The sequence below is a fragment of the Mya arenaria genome, chromosome 3 (genome assembly GCF_026914265.1).
Source record: "Mya arenaria isolate MELC-2E11 chromosome 3, ASM2691426v1".
Classification (NCBI taxonomy): Eukaryota; Metazoa; Mollusca; class Bivalvia; order Myida; family Myidae; genus Mya; species Mya arenaria.
Window position 1 is genome coordinate 76,275,256 of NC_069124.1, and position 23,644 is coordinate 76,298,899.

At 35.0% G+C, this 23,644-nt stretch overlaps 1 protein-coding gene across 1 annotated transcript in view; it reads left to right on the forward strand.

The window, feature by feature from the left end:
* LOC128227465 (uncharacterized) overlaps nt 1-22,579 on the forward strand; it is a 46,370-nt gene extending 23,791 nt beyond the window's left edge. The window contains exons 7-16 of the mRNA XM_052938036.1: nt 1,054-1,133; nt 3,069-3,190; nt 4,698-5,140; nt 5,595-5,671; nt 5,991-6,172; nt 8,525-8,997; nt 10,305-10,438; nt 11,648-11,814; nt 13,353-13,429; nt 14,890-22,579. Of these exons, the coding sequence (XP_052793996.1) occupies nt 1,054-1,133; nt 3,069-3,190; nt 4,698-5,140; nt 5,595-5,671; nt 5,991-6,172; nt 8,525-8,997; nt 10,305-10,438; nt 11,648-11,814; nt 13,353-13,429; nt 14,890-14,925 (1,791 nt within the window). The 3' untranslated portion in view covers nt 14,926-22,579. The remainder of the gene's footprint in view (nt 1-1,053; nt 1,134-3,068; nt 3,191-4,697; nt 5,141-5,594; nt 5,672-5,990; nt 6,173-8,524; nt 8,998-10,304; nt 10,439-11,647; nt 11,815-13,352; nt 13,430-14,889) is intronic.
* The last annotated feature ends 1,065 nt before the right edge of the window (nt 22,580-23,644 follow it).

Here is a 23,644-nt window from a genome sequence, read left to right on the forward strand (position 1 = left end):
GTCCATGTGCATGTGTTTGTCCAGGGAAATCCAGCATATATTTCCTTTGGTTTAACTGTTACAAGTAATGTTGCCCAATCATTCAATTTCATATACTCAAAATGATATGAAGAAGACCATAATTTCGTTAAATATTTGGTAAATGACTTGTGATCATAGTGTGTTGAATTAGGGAAAAGTGAAACTTTCCAATACTCCATACCTATTTTATGTTTTATTTGAAAATTCTGGACTCAAATTTTCACAAGTAAGCACAAAATTATTGATGACCCATAAGCTGGGTTTTTCTTATACAAACTACATTTGGCCAACTTCAAAGTATACTTTTGTTAATTAGAATTGATTATAGATGAGGCTTTAAAGCTGCACTCTCACAGATATACCATTGCGAGGTTGATGTCATTATCGGGGTATGAATGCAATTGGGTTGGTCTAAGTGTGAAGGACTCCATGCATTATTTGACCAGCCCAATTGCGTTCATATCCCCGATAATGACATCAACCCCAAAATTCATTCCTTATATTTACACCAACAGTTATTTCATTCAAGAAACGTTAAAAAATACTTCATTTCATTTAGGATAACCTTTCAGTAATCCTTTCTTACCCATTCTGTAAATAGAACGATCTGACTGTAGCCGGAAACATTTATTTCAAATGACTTCACAATAACGCGGGAAAAGATAAACCACTTGAAATCACTTTTAAACGTAATTGCGATCCGAACATATCCGAAGATATTGCGTTCATTGATTGATAAACGTAATTGCCGAAATGCAGTTCATTAAAGGAATGGAAGTTGAGGTGTAAATATTTCACCTTTAACAGTTAACAACTATGTTGTTAATCTGGTGCTTTAAAAAGTTCTGAACAATATCGATATTTTGACAACAAGGAATTGTGTAATAGTTGATATACTATTTACATTTATGTTCATGGAAATATTTGAATGGTATGGTTTAAATTTCTGATATGATTTGTTTTGATCAAAATGGTTTTCAGTACAGGTGGATATGATGACAATTATTCACCTACATGTACTGTGTATTGCAGGAGGAATTAGAGCAGCTTGTATCCAAGTACAAACACAGCCAGGTCCACATGTACACTGACAAGAAGTCCATTGATAAGAAGTAGGTAACAAAATGTTTTTAACAAAAGGAAGATGTTGAAGATGTTAGAAAGACTTGAGTGTGTCTGTTCATTGGAGAGAAAAAAAGTAAAGTTTTAAGTCAGATCTTTGTGTGGTTGTCATCATTATATCTCCCCTTACGCAATGCAGCAGGAGACATATTGTTTTTAGCAGGGATGTTTGCAAGTCTGTCACATTTTCGTGTCTGCTGCGTATATCTCCTTAACCCCTTGAAGGATTTTCATGAAGCTTAAGTCTTATGTTCACCACATCGATACAGTGTGCACTGCTGAACCCATATTCCAGGAGCACCTGCTAAAGGTCAGGGTCACAGTTCAATGTCAAATGTTAGAGTCATAGATTTTGTGTTCCCTCGGTATTTCTTAACCGTGAAGGATTTTCATTAAACTAGTGTACAATGTTAACCATATCAAGATGACATGTAGAGCCCGCATTCTAGGAGCGCCCGCTCAAGGTCACAGTCAAGGTCAAAGGTCCAAGCAATAGATTTTGTGTTGGTTCCGTATCTTTTAAGCCTCTGAAAGGATTTAATGAAATTTGGGTCAAATTTTCAGATGCACTGGCTCAAAGTCAAAGTTTTATGTCATAGGCTCAAGCCATAGTTTTCCTCTTCACTCCATATCTCATATACTCTTGATGGATTTTCATGAAACTTTGTTACATGGAGATGATGTGCAGAACCTGCATAACAGGTGAGCCTGCTCCAGGTCAAGGTCACAGTTCAAGGTCAAAGGTTCTTTCCATCATTTTTATGTATACTTCCCCGTCAGCTCATTACCGTCAGCTCTCTTACACCCTTTAAACACCTATGTCTGTACCTCAAAGGTCAAGGTCCAGCTTAGAGGTCAAAGGTTGGAATGGTCCTTGACCAGGCTGTATCCTGTCCATGCATAATAGTTTTTTTTTTTAAATACTTGCAATTAAAGTTAAAAATACTTGCAATTAAAGTTCTTCATGAGAAGGTGGCATGTTGCACACAAGACCCTGGTCTGTACCTCAAAGGTCAAGGTCTTGCTCAGGAGTCAAAATTTGGAATCCTTGAATAGGCTGTATCTTAACCATCCATTTTCAGATATTTTTTTAAAACTTGGCATGAAGGTTCACCATGATGAGGCATAGTGTTGCAGGTTTGACATATTAATTCCATGTAATTCTGTGTTGCAATTGCATGGAAGAGCATTATGTCTGTGTCAAAGGCTCTTTCAACATGCTCGACATGTCGCCATTTAGCATCTAATTATGCTCCCCTTTGCAGAAGTGGTGTTATACTGCTTTGCACATGTGGGCATGCCTAACCTCCGAGTGATAAGTAGAGAACTCTTGTGTCTAAAGGTCCTCAAAATAGGTAGATTGGCCGGTCATGTCCAGCAAATGACCCATATTGACTTTATGGTCAGTATCTGAAGGGTCATTGATATGGTGACCTTTGTACACACAAAAAAAACTTTTCTGATCAATATAAACAGAACACATTGGCCTACAGTCCATGGTGGGGAGGTTGTTCATGACCTGTTGATCCCTACTGCAGACCTTTTTTGATTTTTAGATCAACAGTTTGAAGGTAGCAAGATTATATTAAACTTGTGCTAGTTATGTAACAAAAAATGTTCAATCACTGTAGAACACATGGATGTTTGACTGGAAAATATAAGTCATCAACTCAAATAGCAACATTTAGAACTGGTCAATTACTGTACTTTACTGTCCGCAAACATGGAAATGATGTTAATCATAATCAATTAATGTGAAGTGACTTATTGGCTGCCAATAGGAGTCGTACATGTTTTACAAACATTTCTAGTTCTATATCATTGTGGCATTTGTTGACTGACTCTTATTGTTTGAGGTATACGTTTGTTGACTGCCTCTCACTGTTTAAGGTATGCAAGTTGCTGACTGCCTCTCACTGTTTCAGGTATGCGTTTGTTGACTGCCTCTCACTGGAGGAGGCAGAGAGAATGGTTCTTGATTTGAATGATTATATCTTCCACAACCGCAACCTGCTGGTCCGACTTGGCAACAGGTCTGCCAAACAAGGTATCAACCCATTTTCATTCAATTTCGAGGGTTAAATTATAAACTGATTCAAGTAACTTACTGATTTAGATTGTTAGTCATTTTTAGCTCTACTGGCCAAAGGCAATGGTAATGTGTATGTAGTATGTGCGTTCGTGCGTCCGTGCATCTGTAAACAATCGCCTGTTAACACGATACAGACTTTTGATTGTATCTCGATGAAACTTGTACAGTATTTAGATATCCATTAGAGCTCGGTTCCTTTCGAAAACCAGCCAGATCCGCCTATGCATGCCTAGATTATGGGCCTTGAAAGTTAAAAAAAAATGCTACTTTTAGCTATAAACTTTTTTTAGCCAGGTCTGCATGTGCGAATTCTATTTTTAGCTACGTTTACATGTAAAGTCAAGTCTAGGATGCAAGGGAGACAACTTGCTAATTGGTTCTGCAGTTGATTTTGTGAATTACTCTGCCTTGTTCTTGTCGAAAGCCCAAAGGCCATTTCTTAGCTCTAAGTGTCTGTAGTTCGCGCATTCATCTAAACAAAACTGGTTGTGAATGTTTGTTCAAATTGTGCACCTAGGGTCATTACTGGCCACGCCCAGGGTTCACAGGTTTGGTAAACTTAAATTGGGAAATGTTTGAAAATCTTTTTGTGTGTTTGTGCATCCATCTCAGCACGATTGCTTGTGAGTGTTTGTTCTAATTATGCCCCTGGGGTCATTACTGGCCATCCCCCGGGGTTCACAGGTTTGGTATACTTAAATTGGGAATGTTTGAAAATCTTTTTGTCAGTACCAGCTATGCAGACACTTCTATTTTGAATAAGGCACAATTTAGTGGTCTGCTACCATGGTTGTTCAAATTATGACCCTGGGGTCAAAGCTGGCACTTTCTGTCCTCAGATGTTGAACGTGCAACGTTTTCAGGTACCCCAAACACAAAACATGAACTATATTTCTGTTGACTTTTACCCATACATACATGCTCTGGATTAAAAATGACCACAAGAGCCATGCCAGTAGAGCATAGACCCTTATGGGCCTCTTGTTTCATTGTTTCTGCCATGCCTGTTTACATTGTATGACATAATTACAAGGGCCATTTAAAAATTATGTAGATAATTAGTTTTGCATTAGCAAAATGTAAGATAGATATAAAGCAATGAATTTAACCCATACAAAAATAAAGAATAGATTTCTACAAAAAGAGTGGGAAGTTTCCTTTACTATAAAAAGTATTTTAGCCAAATCTGGTTATGATCGAATGTTCCAAGAAGTTGCAATTTGAAAGTGTGAATGACCCTCTTATAATGTAGAAATCAGATGTTGATGTTGAATAAAGTATGTTTACACGTAACATATCAGAATTCTGAACCATAAATTGAATTGATATTTGAATCATTACTTATTGAGGAAGTGTAGCTATGAATTTTATGACTTTTGCTATGTGTGTAGCTTGTTTTTCTTGGTGTGTGCATTCCTGACTGTTTTAGCAAATGAAACAAACCACATTGATTTGTTTTTAGTACTTGAAGCGCAGAAGGAGTCTGGGGGTGTAGCCAGTGATCAGGAGAGCACTGTCTCTCAAAAGGCTATAAACAAACATCCTCCATCACAGCCCAACAACTTTAGGGATGTACGTGGCAGAAGGGGCCAGGGTCGACCTCCCACATCCCCCGCCGGGTCTGTCGGCAAATCAGGGCGTTCAGAACAGCTTGAGGACAGTGGGTTTATAGCAGACGAGATGCCGCCACTGGAAGAATTATGCATCTCACCCAAGATGCCAAGTCTTGTGGGTGTATCACCCACCAACCAGATGCCCTGGTTAGAGCAGAACACTTTAAATGGGTACCCACACGATATGCCTCCCACCGAGCTGGCATCCCCAATTAAAGGGGCCATGGGAAAAAAGGGCCAGCAAGAGGGCATCAGGCTATTTATCAGCAATTTTCCATATGGAACATCAAAGGTGAAAACACCTTTTTAAGTGTAAATACTTCCATGCAGTATACTTTTATGCAGTTGCCACTATTTGTAAACTGTTTTGAAACTCTTCATAGCACTTTAAAATTCTGATGTATATTCCCGAATTTTTTAGTTTGTTAGCAATGAGGATGCAACTTTAAGATAGGAGTTATTGTAAAAGAGAAATGAAATGAAAAAAAGTTTAAACAGAAGGCGTATTTATTACAAGGTGATCATTTGGATCCCCCATTGATTGTAATTTTGGTGTAAATGAGGTTAAATGACACTGAAACAAATTTTCTGTTTTTTTTTCATGTTTATAATGCATAATTAAAGATAATTTTAAAATCATACCATGATATATGTCATTGTATTTTCTGAAGCACTGTGTGTGTGATGTTTCATTTTTACAGTGAAGAGCTTGAAATAAAGTATGTTATCTGTGTTGGTACTTTCAGGACGAACTATGGTATCTGTTTGAGCGTTTTAGTGTTTTGGACATAGTGATCGTTAATCAAAGTGTCATGCATAGAAGGTAAGATATCAAAACGTGTCGATAAAATTTTGATTTTAATGTTAATATCTGTTTTCCTTTCTAAGAAAGTATTTGTTTATTTGTACTTAGTATATTATACTACCGGGTAATTGCTTTTAATTTGATTGTGATGATAGCTGATAGCTTACAGAATCATGCTCAAGTCTTGTTTACGTTTGAGGGTCCAGGAGAAAGTGCCCCTTGTGGGGATTAAACCACAACCTTTTGTGTGAGAGGTGGACACCTATACCATTACACTGCTTTTACTTTATTTTAACTGTGACTGTATGTTTGCCAACATTGTATGCGATTGTTTCAGTACATATGCGTATGTGACACTGCGAGATATGGAGGTGGCAATGCAGGCCATTATGGCACTGGACCAGTCGATGTTTAAAGGGAGAAAGCTGACTGTTGCCTTGCCTCCAGAGTACCTCCCCATCACGGAACAGTCCACTGAGACCCTGGCCCCAACAAGAAACAATATGGACAATCCCACTGGTATGCATTTAATTGAAGAAAGTTATTAAGAAAAAGCTAATTTATTATGATTATGTAATTCAACTTGGTGTTACACATTCAAAATTCATTTAAAGGGCTGTTAGTAAGGGCTGGTTATTCTTTTTATGCCCCCTAGGTTGGGTTTATTAAAAATTCTCACTGACCGTGTGTCTGTCTGTCCGTCGGTGATCTAGCTAAATATTTTGTGTCAGGACTCTTTCTCTTGTTAATACATATTTTAATATAACTTGAGTTTGAGATACCAAGATAATGCATTGGGTGCATGACCCATGTCTCTTCCTCTGAGGTCAAGGTCTGTTTACTAATGCTGCATATTAGGACATGAGTATAAATGGTTTTGTCCTGGCTGTCACTCACTTCTATGGACAGATTTTAAAAATGAAATGCCAGGTGTTTGACATATCAAGATGATGTGTCACGTGCAAGACCCATGTCCCTACCTCTAAGGTCAAGGTCACACTTAGTGTTACTATGGAATATGAGCATATAAGGAAATGGAGTATAGGTGGTCGTGTCAGATTTTAAATTTATTTGCCGCATGTGTTTGACATACCAAGATAAGGTGTTGCATGCACAACCCTCATCCCTACCTTTTAGGTAAAGGTCTCGCAGAGTGTTCGTTTACTAACATGGAATGCAATATAAGGACAAACAGTATAAGTGGTTGTGTGCGGGCTGTAACTTTCTCATGTACATGTATGGACAGATTTTAAAATAACTTGCCACATATATTCGACATAGCAAGACGATGTAGGGCATTCCTTTCTTTATCCACACATTTCATTGCTATTTTTCCTCTTTCTAAATGACCTTTAAATCACACTTGAGTACCACTTTAAACATTGGTCACTTAGAGTGACTGGTCTTGGTGGTGGATTATAATACCCTTTTTACACAGCCTCATTTCATGTCAAAATTTAATGTACAAATAACATTGCTCTTTATTATGGATAAACATAAATGTGGATTGATTTTTAACCAGGTTTTCACATAGTGAAACCTGGTTATTAGAATGGCGAACGTCGTTGTTCGGGCGGTCGGGCGGCGTCAAACTCACCTATGAAACTGAATAACTTTAGTAAGGGTTGACATATCTTGACCAGACTTGGTCTATAGAAAGAGTTTATGGGTACCTTTCATCGGACTGCGTTTGGGGTCCCTAGGGTCAAGGTCACTGTTACTAAAAATAGAAAAACGGTTGAAACTGAATAACGTTTGTTAGGGATGACATATCTTGACTAAACTTGGCCAATAGGAAGAGTTTATGGATACCTTTCATGAGATTGTGTTTAGGGTCCCTAGGGTCAAGGTCAAGGTCACCGTTACTAAAAAAAGAAAACCAGTTGAAACTGAATAACTTTAGTTAGGAATGACATATCTTGACCAAACTTGGTCAATAGGAAGAGTTTATGGATACCTTTCATGGGATTGAGTTTGGGGTCCCTAGGGTCAAGGTCAAGGTCACTGTTACTAAAAATAGAAAAATGGTTGAAACTGAATAACTTTAGTTAGGGATGACATATCTTGACTAAGCTAGGTCTATAGGAAAAGTTTATGGAGACCTTTCATGGGATTGCGTTTGAGGTCCCTATATAGGTTCAAGGTCAAGGTGACTGTGACTGAATAACTTAAGTTAGGGTTGACATATCTTGACCAAACTTGGTCTATAGGAAGAGTTTATGGATACTTTCATGGGATTGCGTTTTGGGGTCCCTATATTCCAAGGTCAAGGTCACTGTTACTAAAAATAGAAAAACAGTTTAAACTAAATGTCTTAAGTTAGGGTTGACATTTCTTGACCAAACCAGGTATAAAGGAAGAGTTTATGGATACCTTTCATGGGATTGCATTTGGGGTCCCTAGGGTCAAGGTCAAGGTCACTGTTACTAAAAATAAAAAAAATGGTTGAAACTGAATAACTTAAGTTAGGGTTGACATATCCTGAAACAACTTGGTATAAAGGAAGAGTTTATGGATACAATGGATTGCATTTGGGGTCCCTAGGTTCAAGGTCATTGTTTCCTAAAAATAGAAAAACAGACACAGGCTGAAGTTCTTCTGTCAATCATTAAAAACCTGGTTTAGTCACATTGCGCCATTTCTTGTTTTTCTTTATATAGAAGAGAAATAAAAAACATTAAGAAGAGATCATTCAGTCTTAGATTAAGAGTTTTGTGTTAATTTTGTAGATTTTCATAACTGGGTTGAAGTATTTGGATTGTTAAATAATTTGTACTTCTTGAATCGCTAAAATGACAGAAATGCTTTTACACTGATAGTATTAGTTTTTATACATAAATCATTATTCTATTGCTACCTAATTATATCAAGGTTTGCCCCATATGCACTCTCATGGATCTCACAAATCCGGTACCAACTACACCCATAGAGCCCCAGGGGGTTATCCAGGTGGCTCTGAGCCCCACTCCTCAAACCACAGAGATCAACACCATTATCAGTACCAGAAAAGGGAGCAAAATGCTGAAATCAACTACAGGCCGGCAAACTACACTCAAAACGACAGTGAACATGACCAAAGTTATCAATACAACAGAGGCTCAGAGATGGAAAACTATAGCCGCAAGGATAATCAACATGACCAAAGCTTGCAACAAAACAATCGACTTGTCACCCAGAATGATTTCAACTTCCAGCGTCTTACAAACAAATTTCGGGAGTTCACACGGATTATTATAAAAATGTCTGCAGAGCACAATGAGTACATGCAAGTCGGCATGAGGATGAAACTGCATGTGACACATGTTGAGAATGAGAAGTTCTTCTGGGCCCAGCTGCTGCAAGATGTAAGTACCATTTAATTATTTCATCTGTTTATTAACCTGTGAGATAAATATCATGGTGGCTATATAGGAGTTGCAACTGTCGCATCCAGGCATGTAACAGAAAAATCTTGTATCACATTTAGCCCCAAAAGTATTGCACCTACACATGTTGCATTTGTTCGTCAGCATGGGTAGTTGTGCACCTATTTTCTAACATTTCACTTGGTCAAACAATAGTTATGGTTCCAGACTAAGTATAAATTGGTCTGGAAAATATTGTGTTGCCTATAGCTCTGAAAATATGGCATCAACACTTTTAATACATGATAGGAATGTAACAGTTGCTAAACATAAGAATTTGTGCACTTACGATTTGTTTGACATTTCACGTTGCCTTACAAAGGTTATTACTTTTTGAAGTCATAGGATGAGTGGTCATTTTAGGAATTCTGGGCCCCATTTTGATAAAGATCATAAGGCTTATGATTGTAACTTTCTAGGCGTAACTATGTTTTGTGTCAGCTGCAATTCAATAAAAAATATTTTAAGGACATTTATCGCATATATTCAGCATATATATCAACTTGACAGTTGAACCCGAGCAATCATGATCAGCATAAGGTTTACGACTAAAACATCTTATTGAAACAAAAGTGAACTAGTGATATATGTCAAAAAAGCTCTGAGACCAGGTTTCAATAAGATGAGCTTTTTTGACATTTCACTACTTCAGTTTAATAACATGTTGTTATACCAAATTATCTTGCTTCTTTGGGTTTGACAAAAGTCATGGTATTGTCATAGCTTTAGTGTAATTGCCGACGTTGTCATAATCATGATATCAATATGGATATGGTTAACGTTAATACCATCAAATTTGAACACCGGTACAATGCCACAAACATTTGTGTCTCTTCGCTGATTAATATATTTTTTTGTGTAATGCACCTTCCAATTTGGGGCTGAAATAAGACGCTGCTTCCAATGCCAAAATATACTTTTTCCGAAATGTTTAAAGATTATTCCACACAGTTGAGTTGAACAAATGTTTTAGAAAATAATTTAAATACTACAAACCTTTTAATGTGAAATTTGATGGTGTTTTTTTATTAAGAAAATAAATGTTATAGATAAAGTTTTGTCAATTTCTCAGATAAATGGAGTTTCCAATAGAGTTTATTTAAATTTGAATGCAAAAAAAGCAAGAAATATTTCTGTTAATATTCAATCAAATTGATGATGAGTTCCAATAGTGATTTATATAATGTTGTAATAACTTGTTTCACAATTTTTGAACAATAAATTACCTCAAACATGGTATTTTCCAGTCTATTGAAGGAGAAAACAGGAACATTGGGCGGTTGGTCGACCTCCAAGCCGAGATACAGAAGCCAAACATTCGCACAAACCATGTGAGGTCGCTAGGAAGGTGCATTGCCAAATACAATGGAGACTGGTACAGGTATGTGACAGTGTTATGTCAGGTCTGATTGTGTTGATAGGGGTCATATTTAATGAACATCTTAAGATTTGACAGAAGGCTGAGATCACATGACTTAGTAGGTGCATTTTTTAGTACTAGACAAGAGACTGGAACAGGTACTGTGAGGTAAATACTAGACTGCATGGTTAGGCGGGTAATTTATTGGACTTAAAAATTGGCCAGTGAATTGGATCATATAGCTCCTTTCAAAGCACAATGATAGGCATAAATTTGGGAGCTCGACAAAACCACAACCAGACAAAACACCTCCCTGTTATTATTGTGCAGGTTTTTAAAAGGTTGGAAAAACACCCCACAATCAAAACAACCCCAATGTCATATAGAATTAATCCCTCAGGGTTTTGTTGAACAAAAGAGTCATTTTATTAAACATGTTTAAGTTTTAAAGAAAAAACAAGGTATAAGGGAAGTTTAGTCCACTCTTTAAAAACCTATGGTTGAGTTTGTTCGCCTTGTGAAAATTATGTGGCTTATTTTTTTCCTCATCCTAAAATGGGTGGGAGGGGTTTTGTTCGGGGGTATCACTCATACAATTGAAACAGGCCCTGGTTTACTGCCAAGTCTCAGATATATTGACTTGTGTTTGTGTTACCATGTAAATTGTATCAAATGGAAAAAAACAACAGTACTATTACCTGGTGTTTAAATTTATGTATTGTGTATTAATTCATATTTTATGTATTGAAATATTTAATTATATTTATTCATATCATATTCTTTTACAAATTTTGATAGATGTCTTTTAAAAATGAAATGAACATGATAATGACGATATATCTAATTAATTGTCTTTCGTCTTTATTCAAGAAATCTTCTCTTAGAATGCACCAATATGTGCCATTTGGCATTGGAAATGTAAAACAAATCAACACACAGAAGAGGTTGCCCCTCTCCCCCATCCCACCCCTTCAAAAGTTGGCCTGAAATGTTCTATTGGGGAGGCCCTGCTAGTGTGTATATGTGTAGATGATTACAATGTCGCCATTTGTATTGAGAAAATATTCAGTACCGTAATTAAAACAATGATGTTGGTTCTCAAGCATCAATTGTCTTGTGAAGATAAATTTGTAATTCATTAGAACCCAATTGACATTTTAGTCCTAGAAAATCCCAAATAATATCTATTTACATAGAAGAGATTTAGTGATGAAAGAATTTCATTTACAGGGCTTGGTGTGTGAGCGAGACCATAAAGAACGGGGAGGAAATGGGCGAGTTCATGTTCATTGATTATGGCAACAAGAACTTGCTCCCAAAATCTGAAGCCTTCTACTGTAACAACATCCCACGCCTCTGGACCCTGCCTCCTATGGCCCTGCCTTACAAACTGCCTCGTGAGTTGAAACACATAAGGCCCATTGTTCAAAACATTGTTAAAGTTAACCATGCTATAAACAAAATCATTGTTCACTTTTAATTGTGAAATATGATTTGATTGGTTCATATATTTCATTAAAACAAATATAGCTGAAACAGTTGTCTCAAATCTTATTTAGAATACCACAGATCATAAGTTTATTCTATCTTGTCCTTTCACTTGAAGTGTTATGTAGTATCTTATTTATATGCTCAAGCAAAGTTTGTAGAAGATTATTACTTGTATAATTATAAGATAAGGGTACCAATGTAATTATAAGCCCAGATATAATATCTTAGGGCTATATTGAAGATGCGCGTCAGAGTTGGAAAGACAGACATTTGCTGACATGTTCTCACATTACTGGTTGAACTTTTTTGAAGGTTAACATGTATGCCCCTTTGTCAATTTTTATTTTTTCATTTCTTATGCGATGGTAATGTGTACGTAGTATGTGCATCCGTGCGTTCGTGCGTCTGTAAACAATTGCTTGTGAACACAATACAGTCTTCATTTTTGATTGTATCTCGATGAAACTTGTACAGTATCTAGATATCCATTAGAGCTACGTTCCTTTCGAAAACCAGCAAGATCCGCCCATGAACGCCTAGATTATGGGCCATGAAAGTTTTAAAGAAATGCTTTCTATTTTTAGCCAGATCTGCATGAGCAAATTCTATTTTTAGCCAAGTTTACATGTACATGTAAATTCAAGTCTAGAGTTAAGGGAGACAATTTGCAAGACTAGGATTTTGAGAGACAATTTGCTTTTTGCTTCTGCAGTTGATTATGTGAATTACTCTGCCTTGTTCTTGTTGAAAGCCCAAAGGTCATTTTTTTAGCTTTAAGTTCTGTAGTTTGCGCATTCATCTTAACAAAATTGGTTGTGAATTTTTAAGTTAAATGCACCTGGTGTCATTACTGGCCACACCCAGGGTTCACAGGTTTGGTAAACATAAATCTGGAAAGGTTTGAAAATCTTTTTGTGTGTTCGTGCATCCATCTCAGCACAACTGATTGTGAATGTTTGTTCAAATTGATCAATGTTGTCCTAGGATGCCCTTGACTTTGACCAAAATTTTTTAACTTTTAAAACTACAGAAATTTTTACTATGAGTACAGTTTTGAAAGCATTTTTTGTCGGATGACTTTTACTTTGCACATATTAATATAGTTCATGCAGCTAATCTGCTTACAATACTTTCTGGGCTCAGATGTTGAACGTGCTACGTTTTCAGGTAACCCAAACACAAAACATAAACTATATGTCGGTTGCCTTTTACCCATACATACATGCTCTGGATTGATATGACCACAAAAGCCATGCCAGTAGAGCATAGGCCCTTTTGGGCCTCTTGTTTCATTTTATAACCAGATCGATGAATTTGACCATTCTTGTGTCCAGGTGGTGTCTGGGGGCATTCATCACTCATGTGAGAGCTCTTGTTATTGATACTGTTTCTTTTTATATAGGTATAGATTTATATTTGTGTATTTATATGTCTATATATTCAGGGGTGGAGTTGAAGCTTCACGAGTACCTTGAGAAGCCAGTGATTGTTGAAGTGCTTGAAGTTGGTACATCAAAGACAGTGAGTAACTTAAATGATTTCATATTATTTAGAGCATTGGTTGAGTTTAAGAGTATAAGAAATTAAGATAAACTTTGTCAAAGTATCCTATTGTGTTTGGTATTGACTGTTTGAAGGATTATTGGGGCCATTGCCGTCTGCCAGCATTGTCCTCCATGTACAGCTTTGTGTTCTCTATACAAGCTACTATAATGAACTATATTTAGTATTTTAATTAAAACTTCACACAAATGTTTACCAAAACCAGACAACATATATTGTGCAAGATTCATGTCTGAAAGTCAAGGTCACACTCATTTGTCAGATTTACTGTTTGACATCTTTTTCATGAATGGCCTACAGTTTTCCACCGATTGCATTGAAGGTCAAAGTTCAATCTTTCTAAAAATTATTAATTGATTCCAACAGTGGTGGGCTAGACATTGTTGGTGTTTCGCCAACAAACGTCTAGTACCGGTAATTAAAACTTTGTTACATGTTTAAAGTGAGCATAATTAATGAATCTGAACGCCTTTACTTTAATTGCAAAATACAGGGTATTTATACCTACAAAATCAAGTTTGAAGTTTTGGATGCAAGCCAAGATTTCATTAAAGGTCACTATTTATTCAATTTCTGTAAATAAAAATACCAGTCAATTAAGTGGCAATACTATTTTGTTGGATGTTATAAAAATTATGGGCTGTTTCAGATATCAAAAAGTTGCGCATGCTTATTTCTCCCACCCTAGATAAGTAGATCCAAATATTTGGCCCTACTGAAAATCCTTATCTTGCCCACGGGGAAAGAATCCTTATGGAACTACTTTTTTATCGTCATCAAACAATTACCTCCCATGTTGAAGACTGTCGTCTGTAGCACAATGGAAACCTTGCCTTGAGGCAATATTTAGAATCCTAATTAATCATTTCTCGCTTCAAATGACTACAAAAAAGTTTTCACGCTGCATTCAAGAAATAATGTTGCACTCTCCTTAGAATTATTTAAAGAACAATTTGAAATATAATTATACATATTTTAAATCACTGTGCGCTTATTTATGACAACCACAAATTATTAAAAATATATATATGCAAATTATTTTCACGACGCACAAAAGTGTTCCAGCTTTACTTTGTTAAACTGAGGTGGGAGAAGAAGCATCTACCATGGCCGCACATGTAAGATAGGTTCATCCCAACCCTTACGTGTGTTCTGTGGAAACTCTGTAAACCTCGTTTCCTCAAAAAACACCCTACACTAGGGTTGAGATGGACCTATCTCACACAAGCAAACTTGAAGATACTTATATTCTCAGTAACTACCCATGCCATGCTAAAATCCATTGAACATTGACGTGATTTTCTAAAATTTTGTGTTCAGAGAGCTCTTGTGATTAAGGCATTTGTTTGCTGTAGATAGTATTAAAGAATGACGGTGCACCATGTACTTTGTCTATTTCAATATTTATTGTTTTTCAGAACATGGTAACGACAATTAATATCCTGGAAGCGTGAACAAGGACTAGATATACGGTACTTTAATGCCGGACCAGTCTTGGGGAGAACTAGCACAGACAAGAGCTTCAGTTATATAACTAGATTTATGTATTCTTTGTTGTTGACAGGTGCCTGTTTAAGATGTTTAGTATTGCATCTGTCCATGTCTGCACCAAAAGCCACTTTGAATGATTATTAAGTGTTTGAGTCATTTTGCAGTGGCTTAGTAAGAAAATATATATAAAATACCATATGTTGAAATAAAATTGGTTTGGTAGAAATGTAAGCACACAAGAATAATTTTGCATTTAGTTAGAGATGTTCTTTCATGATGATTGTAATTAATCCATTATAACTAAATCATTTGTACGTTGGGAAGTTTACGTAATTTTAACATAAAAATAAAAATTGTTGTTGAAAATGTTTTTGAATCAGTGAAAATGACATTCAATGCAACCTGAATTGATGGTAGAAAACTGGCATATATCATCGAACGCTACATCTAGATTTCTGGTATCCATGACGTCAGACCAACGTGAACTTGCACAGGTCAGATTTATCATAACATTTGCAAAAACAGTATAACCTATATAGTATGGTCACGGACCTAGGTCCTTGCTATGAAAGCACCATCATTCCACTAATCCAGAGATGTGACATTTTTGTCACATCTTTATTTGTGTTTTTTCTGAAAACTTGAATATGTTATTTTAAGAGGTTACTAGAACAAATCTTATTTCAAAATTATTATTACTTCCACTGTTCACAAGTTAGTTCATTGGTTTCTTGAATTTTTACTCAATGGTGGATAACCAACCTGGTCTTTTGTTATTTTGAATAAACGTTCTGCCATTTCCTAATCTTGCATGCAACTTAACTTGAAAACAGATATCTATACTTTGATAGAGGGTCAAACTTCTAACCAAATTGTAGTGTTTATGCTGGAAATTTTGATCACACCCACGCAAAACTTCTTAACTGGGTAATTCAATGATAACCATTTAACCCAATGATTCCTTTCTAACACTGTTTTGGAAAACTATGTGTTCCAGCTATTCCTTTGATAACAACTGTACATTTTCGGGAAATGCTATAATTATGCTATACTAAAATAACATTTATAAGCACTAGATTTTCTTATCTTTTTACAGTTATAATATACTGAATTATACTTCCATGAAATGTGCAAACGACAATGGCCCATTGTTCAGAACTTTATTAAAGTTAACAACATGATTAATGACATCGTTGTTAACTTTTAAACTTTAAATATTTGATAATGAGCTCATAGATTTAAGTAAAACAAGCACAGCTGAAACAGTTGTCACAAATCTACCGGTAGTTATAAATACTGCAGACCACCAGTGTTCCCATTAACTATCACAGTAGTAATGATTTGAAAGTTAACAACAATAACGTTAGCAACGTTATTGACTTGAACAAAGTTCTGAACATCTGGCCCATTGTCCTTCACTTGTACTACTTTTCAACTCTTTTAACAATTTTTGGCGCTTTTATTTTAAATTTCTGTGAACTTCCTAAAGCAACACTTGTACAAAGGAGATTTTTGTTCTTGATTAAACCTTTCTCGTGTGTTTTTTTGGTCGATATACAGTTGTGTACATATATGTAACATCCAGTGTATAATGTTTCTTTACCTGTATATTTTGGTGACAGTGTAAAACCAGAAATGAAGAAAACAACAGCAAAATATACAGATTACATGTTTGAATAGTGTTTCGCATTTGAAGAGAAATGTATAGTCTTGAGTCCAAGTATTTCTTTCAATTTATGTTGAGGCTTTGTTTGAAGCTGCACAATTTCAGTTCAATACGTCTTTTTTATTTGAACTAAAATGTGAGTTTTTTAAGGTTTTTTCCCTATGTCCAGTCCATTAAACAAATGGAATATTGTTTCTTTTTTAGAGACAGCATCAAAATGATGGGCTTACTTCATAACTTGGTTTGTGTATAGCGCTGTCAGCACTTTGAATTTTAATCCGATGAGCAGTAATCTCTTGCATAGAACAAAACACCCCAGCCTCAAAGAGCTGTCATTTACATTCATTTACCTGTCCTTTTATTGTACAACTCACAAGATTTCACCATTACGGAGATCAAACCGGTTGTTTTTATACATAGCATACTCCAAGGTAACATAATATAATGTTAATTATTTGTTTACTGCCTTTTTAAAACTATATCGATATAAGAAATTACATTTAATGATATTAAATTCATATCAATAATAGAATCTATATTTTATGATATTGAATTGTTTTAACAGTGATGAAAACTTTAAGCAGTTCAGATTTTATTGGCATGTTGGCAATGTGCCTTGAGCCATTCACAAATACATAGTAAAATGGCATGGCCAAGACATAGAGGTTATACTGCAAACAATGAACATATGATCATACACACATATAGTGTCTATCAATAAAAGAACAGAAATAGTTTAAATTAACACAAAATAATACTACGAAATGTATGTCTTCGCTAGCAGTGAAATGACATCATTTCACTGTAGTGTTACCTGCAATCCAGAGACTGGGGTAGGAGCCTATTAGGAACTTCAATTAATTTTCCACATATCAAGATGTTGTACATACATATTGTATTTGATCTTTTAGTTTTTTTGTATGACATATATTGTATGTAACAAGTTGTTGATGAGCAATATATTCCGGGATGTTTAATTTGTTCTATGTTTTTTTCATTTCATGATATAAAGAATATATCTGTTTTTGATGAAATTTTAATTGCTTTCAGTGATTTTTTAAACTTTTTATTGTCAGGCTCTTATTTTTATGACTATGGAAAAACAAATGTTGTTTTTAAGACAGTAATGTTGGTAAATAAGGGAATGTCATTTGTTGTAAGATATTCTCTTTTTTGTTTTTGAACCTGTTTTAGAATTATTTTACATCTTTTGAAAATTACTGTAATGTACTTATCTTTTTCTTGTTTTTTCATCAATCTTGATGAATTGTTTTTAAATGGTTTCTTTAATTGTTTTGTGTGAACTTGATTTTGCAGGAAGCAAAATGGTATCATGTACACTTAGTTTTTTATGCCCCCTTTTGAAAAAAGTGGGGTATATTGTTTTGCACATGTCGGTCGGTCGGTCGGTCTGTCTGTCGGTCGGTCGGAATACCAAATGGTTTCCGATCAATAACTTGAGAACGCTTTGACCGAGGGACCTCATACTTGGTATGTGTATTGGTCATCACCAGCAGATGAACCCTATTGATTTTGAGGTCAGTGGGTCAAAGGTCAAGGTCAGTGTGACCTTTACATGAAAAACGGTTTCCGATCAATAACTTGAGAACGCTTTGACCCAGGAACCTCATACTTGTTTCATGTTTCTTTAACATGAATTCCATTTGAATTTCTTATGAAAGGCAGAAATATATTTTTTCTTTGCTCTTTTTCCTGTACAATAAATAAAACAATATTCAATTGCACTGTGGCTGCAATAAAGCTGTACATAAACTGTATATCTACTATAATCTAGTGTAGAGGTCGCATATTTCCTTATTTTTTTTAACTTCTTCCCGCCAACAATATGGTTAGGCACGGGTTCACACCCACAAGTGCTATGGAACTATACATATTGCCTGGCAATTAACTTAGTGGTTAGGTCATACATGCTGGACCTTGATGATGGCAAAATGAGAAAAAATCATATGTACACTTTTAAGAAGATAATGTTAGTCAGTATTTCTAAAAAAAAATTAAAAAAAATTGTGCTTCCTTTTTTGTCTCATCACAAATATGGTTATGTGCCGATTAATCCAGATTGTTTTTCTTCTTCTGTATACATACTGGGTAAAACAACTTGCCAGCATTATTGCAGAATGTCCCTATATATCTAAAATGTCCGTCCTTAAAGTGATCTTTTTTAATTTTCTTTTCTGAAATGCCCAATTTGAAGCATTTCTCTCAAACAAAATACATTGTATTGCACTAATAGAAGAAAGAACTTATATTACTGAACATATTTTTTAGTCCTCTGTTTTATGAAGAAGAAATGAAGATATATAGCCATAGTCTTGGCAGTGTTGTAGGCAATAGGCAAACGCAACATGTTGGCCTTACATGTTACTAGGAAATAAAAGTAGGAAGGAAGCTGGAATGATGGCATTTTGTGTTTATGTCAAATCTTTAAAATTCATTAAACCTATATGTATCTTTTTTAAACTTGGAGAAATAGAGTCTTAAGTTAATAAGGAGCATTTTTTATTGCAATTAACATTTAATACCATGCCATGTAATTCTAAATGTATATTGTCCTACTTAATAACAAAAATATACTCCTCTATAAAACTTGCAAATAACATCAAAATGTAATTTTGATTATTTTCCATTTTTCTGCCATTGCAGATTACATTTATAACCAGGTTTTAATTTACCGGTAGTATACGTAGAAAGAGTTAATAAAGGCGTTTAAGGCCCATAGTGTTGAGGTCAAGGTCACTGTTATTAATAAAAGAAAAAAAATATTGAAACTGAAAATACATTAAGTCAGGGTTGACATATTATGACCAAACTTGGTATATTGGAAGAGTTTATGAAGATCTTTCATTGGATTGCATATGGGGTTCCTAGGGTGTTATTTACAATAGGAAAACAAATGTCTTTAGTTATACAGTTCATTTATGATAACTAAGCCTATCTGTTTGTAAAATGGAAACATGTTTTCTTATGAATCATATTTTACTGTCAATCATTGATAACCTGGTTTCGTTGCTTTGCGGTTTTTCTTGTTATAAAGTGAAATGGAACATAATTTTTTTCAGGTCAATGGTTTTAAAAAATATTACAAATTTCGAATGTCAGTCAGTTTGAAATACACAAACACTAGTTTAGATGTATTTTACATTTAGTTTGATTGATGAAAAACATTTTTGATTACACATAAAAAAAAGGTAATTTACGATATAATGTAAGTAAAATGACATATCTTAACATTAGCTTAATAGCAATGAAAAAAATAATATACATGATACATTTATATAATGAATATATCAATATATATATAAAGCTAAAAGAAATTGTATATGGTTATGTAGAATTCCTTAATATTCTTATATAAAGAAATGGTTTTTTTTCTACAATATAGAAAGTTGTTTTGTAAACATTCTTATTTTAATAACATATTTGTAAATCAGTTCACAGGTCAGGCACAGGTATGCCAAACCTTATTGGATTGTTTGTAGATTACTTTTGAACATATTTTCTTTGAAGTCGTTTGTTCAGAATCACTGCTAATACATTTTTTACGTTGGTCTTTTCTCGCAAGTGCTTGTTTTTTTTGTTACTGAATTTTTTTTAGAATAATAACAAGCTGTAATTAAATGAATTAAAAATACATCATACAAAATCCCATAGTCTTGTAGTGGCCCTTCCTGAAGCATTGTTGTTTGTACAATAATACATTGAAAGCGATCTTATCCGCAATGGTGATCTTTATAATCTTTTATGTTATTTTACTAAAACTAGTTTTCATTTCATGAATTGTTGTATTATGAGTTGTGGATATTGCTTACTAACAGTATAACCACTTGGTTTCTAAATATTTTTATCAGTGTTTTTTTCCATCTCAGTATAAAATTAAAAGGAAAAGGAAGAAGAACATTTGTAGAAATGAACTATCCTACTGCATGGTTCAAATGTGTTTTAAGATACTTTGAACTTGTAGATTATGGTGTTCCTTTAAACCGTTGGTTTTTAAAGAAATATTTTTTAAACACTTTCCATAAAGCAAGATTTTGATTTTTTAATTTTAATGTATTTTTATTTATTTGCCAATGCTTCATTTGGTAATTATCCAGTGTTCTTCTTCTCTGTCTTTATCTAGTGTCGATTAGTTACAAATGGGCTTTGTTTTTATATAATTCCAACTTCTTACATGCTGGTTATATGATTATCCTATTATATACCAGAAGTCCTAAGTATTTAATATTTTTTTCAACTATTCTTACCTAATATTTGGGATATTGTCATTTCAAAGCTTATCTGTTTTTCAAAGAAAAAAGTGAGGTAATGTCATAGCCTGAGGTGATGTCATGGGCATTGTGAGCGAAATATGAAACTGTAATATACATGTTAGTAGTGACAGTACACTTCTGTGCAGCCAGACTAGATATCAGGGTTTAATTACTGTCAACTTAAAATACTTATTAATGGATTAAAACTGACAAGCGTTCGCATCATTCTGTTTGCATCATTCTGTTTGCGGTGCCATTGTTTACCCTTGGAATAGTGTATGTTCACTAAAAGATTTAATGTTGTAAGTGGACATTTCTAAAAATGTCATTACCTATGATTTTCTTGCCACCATTTAACTAAACAAAACAATATCCTGTACTTAATTTCAAAGTGAACATAGTGTTTATGTCTTGCAAAAACGTATTGTTACTGGTCAGTTTCAGGCTGTTCTTTTCTTTTCAAGAAATGCCCTTACTCCTCCGGTTTTCTGTGTCTGTAGTCTACAAGTCCAGGCCAGTATAGGATGTCCTTATTTGTTCTTCAGAGAAGTATGCTAAAGGAATTTTAACATTTGATTTTGAACAACTTCACTTAAACTCTAGGCCAATTGCAATGGTGGATGGTCTTCTTCCAGATTCCTTTAGATAAAATGTTGCCATGGCAACCAAAAGGAACAACATTGAAAATCTTCTCCTAAGAAACCTTTGGCTAAGTTTAAAAAAAGGTCCTTTATCAAATTCTTTCAAGCCATGTTGGTTTGTTAAAAACTGCCTACAGGGGGTGTGGCTAGTTTTCACTATATGAACATCTTAAAAAAATCTCCTGAAACCGCAGGATAGCTTTCAAAATAATTTCACAGAAATGTTCTTATATAAAAGGTCCTTTATCAAATTCCGTCAAACCATGTTAGTTCCTAAAAAACATGGCCGACAGGGCGGTGATATTTTTCCCTTTACGACTATTTGATTTTTTTTTGAAAATCTCCTCCTCAGAAACCACTGGCCAAACTTTGAATTTTTTGGAAAATATTCTCCTCAGAAACCACTGGCCAAACTTGGTTATTCAATTAGTGAATGTTTAAAAGCAGATGATACTCTTATCACTGTAATTACTCTTGCTTAATGTTTCCAAACGAGTTATAGTTTAAGTTTGATTATTGGCCTGTCAAAAATCAGTCATTGTATATGGCATTACGGTAAGTGCTGCATCCAGAAACATCTAATGCCCAATATTCACAAATAGCTATAATACAATTCTTTAACAAATATATGCCTAATCAATATTTATACATACATGCTGTATGAATATGGGTCATCAAACTTGATCAGAATATTTGTGGTATTTATATCAACTCAAGTTCTGAAATGATACCGGTAAACGATTCTTGACCATCAGGCCCCATGTAGGTTTACTGTCGGTGCATTGAAATAATTATGTGTTGTGGTATACAGCCATACATGTAATGACTAACAAACGATACACACTTGTCGTCTGCTCTATTAAACTATTGACACGTTTTAAGAGTGTATTTTTACTGTCGTCTTTAAAGCATTGTATACTGTTATATACATGTTTTACTGTGAACAATTGTCATATAGAACTACTTCCTATGTATAACATTCTTTTCCAATGATAATTGTTAAACGGAATTTAACAGAAAATAAATCTCTTCATTTATTTGTTTGTGTTATGTTTTAACCTTTCACTCGGAGGCAGTTCAATGAAGCCTTGCTCTACCAGTCACGTCTCTGATCCCTCTTGATTTTGAACAGTTGTGGAAGTGTTGTAAATAGAGTTGATTTTTAAGATGCCAATTTCACCTGCATCTATATTGAATTTACAAATATCCACGCAAAAGAAAGTATGAGATAGTATGCAATAGAGATGCATGTAGACATCTTACCATCTTTAATTCCTTATTACTGCCAGGACTTTGGCCAGTATTGGCATCCATCGATAAATACTTAATGAAATGTAGCATTCCACAGTCCAAGATCCTGGGTTACTAGTATGTAAGGTAGGCTTCATTTTTTGTTTAAGATTTGTTTACGGGAATAGTTATCTCCGACTGCAACATTCATCAGATCATGCTGAGACATCATACATACTGTGTTCAACAAGAGCTTCAGCTATGGTAACATTTCCCAGATGGTGCACAGTATGGTTTATTTTCAACCCAAGGGCCTAAATTCTGTTAAATTTTGATCACTTACTTTGTGACAAGGTCTTGCGATTACTGGTGTACATTTGCAAAAGTAATATATATGAACACTGTCTTTTCTTTAAATATTTCGTCAATTCAGTGGTTATAACTCTCGTTTGACTTGGGTCTTTCCAGCTATTCTGGTTGTAAAACTCTAACGAGGTATTAATTATTATGCCCCCCTTCGAAGAAGAGGGGTATATTGCTTTGCACAGGCATGTCGGTCGGTCGGTCCGTCGGTAGACCAAAGCTTGTCCGAGTGATAACTCAACAATCCCTGGACGTATGGTCATCAAACTTCACATGAAGGTTGGGGCTGACCAGTAGATGACCCCTATTGATTTTGGGGGTCATCGGGTCAAAGGTCAAGGTCACAGTGACCTTTAATGGTAAAATAATTTTAAAGCTTGTCCGAGTGATAACTCAACAATGCCTGCACCCATGGCCCTCAAACTTGACATGGAGGTTGGGCCTGACCAGTAGTTGACCCCTATTGTTTTGGGGGTCATCAGGCCAAAGGTCAAGGTCACAGTGACCTTGA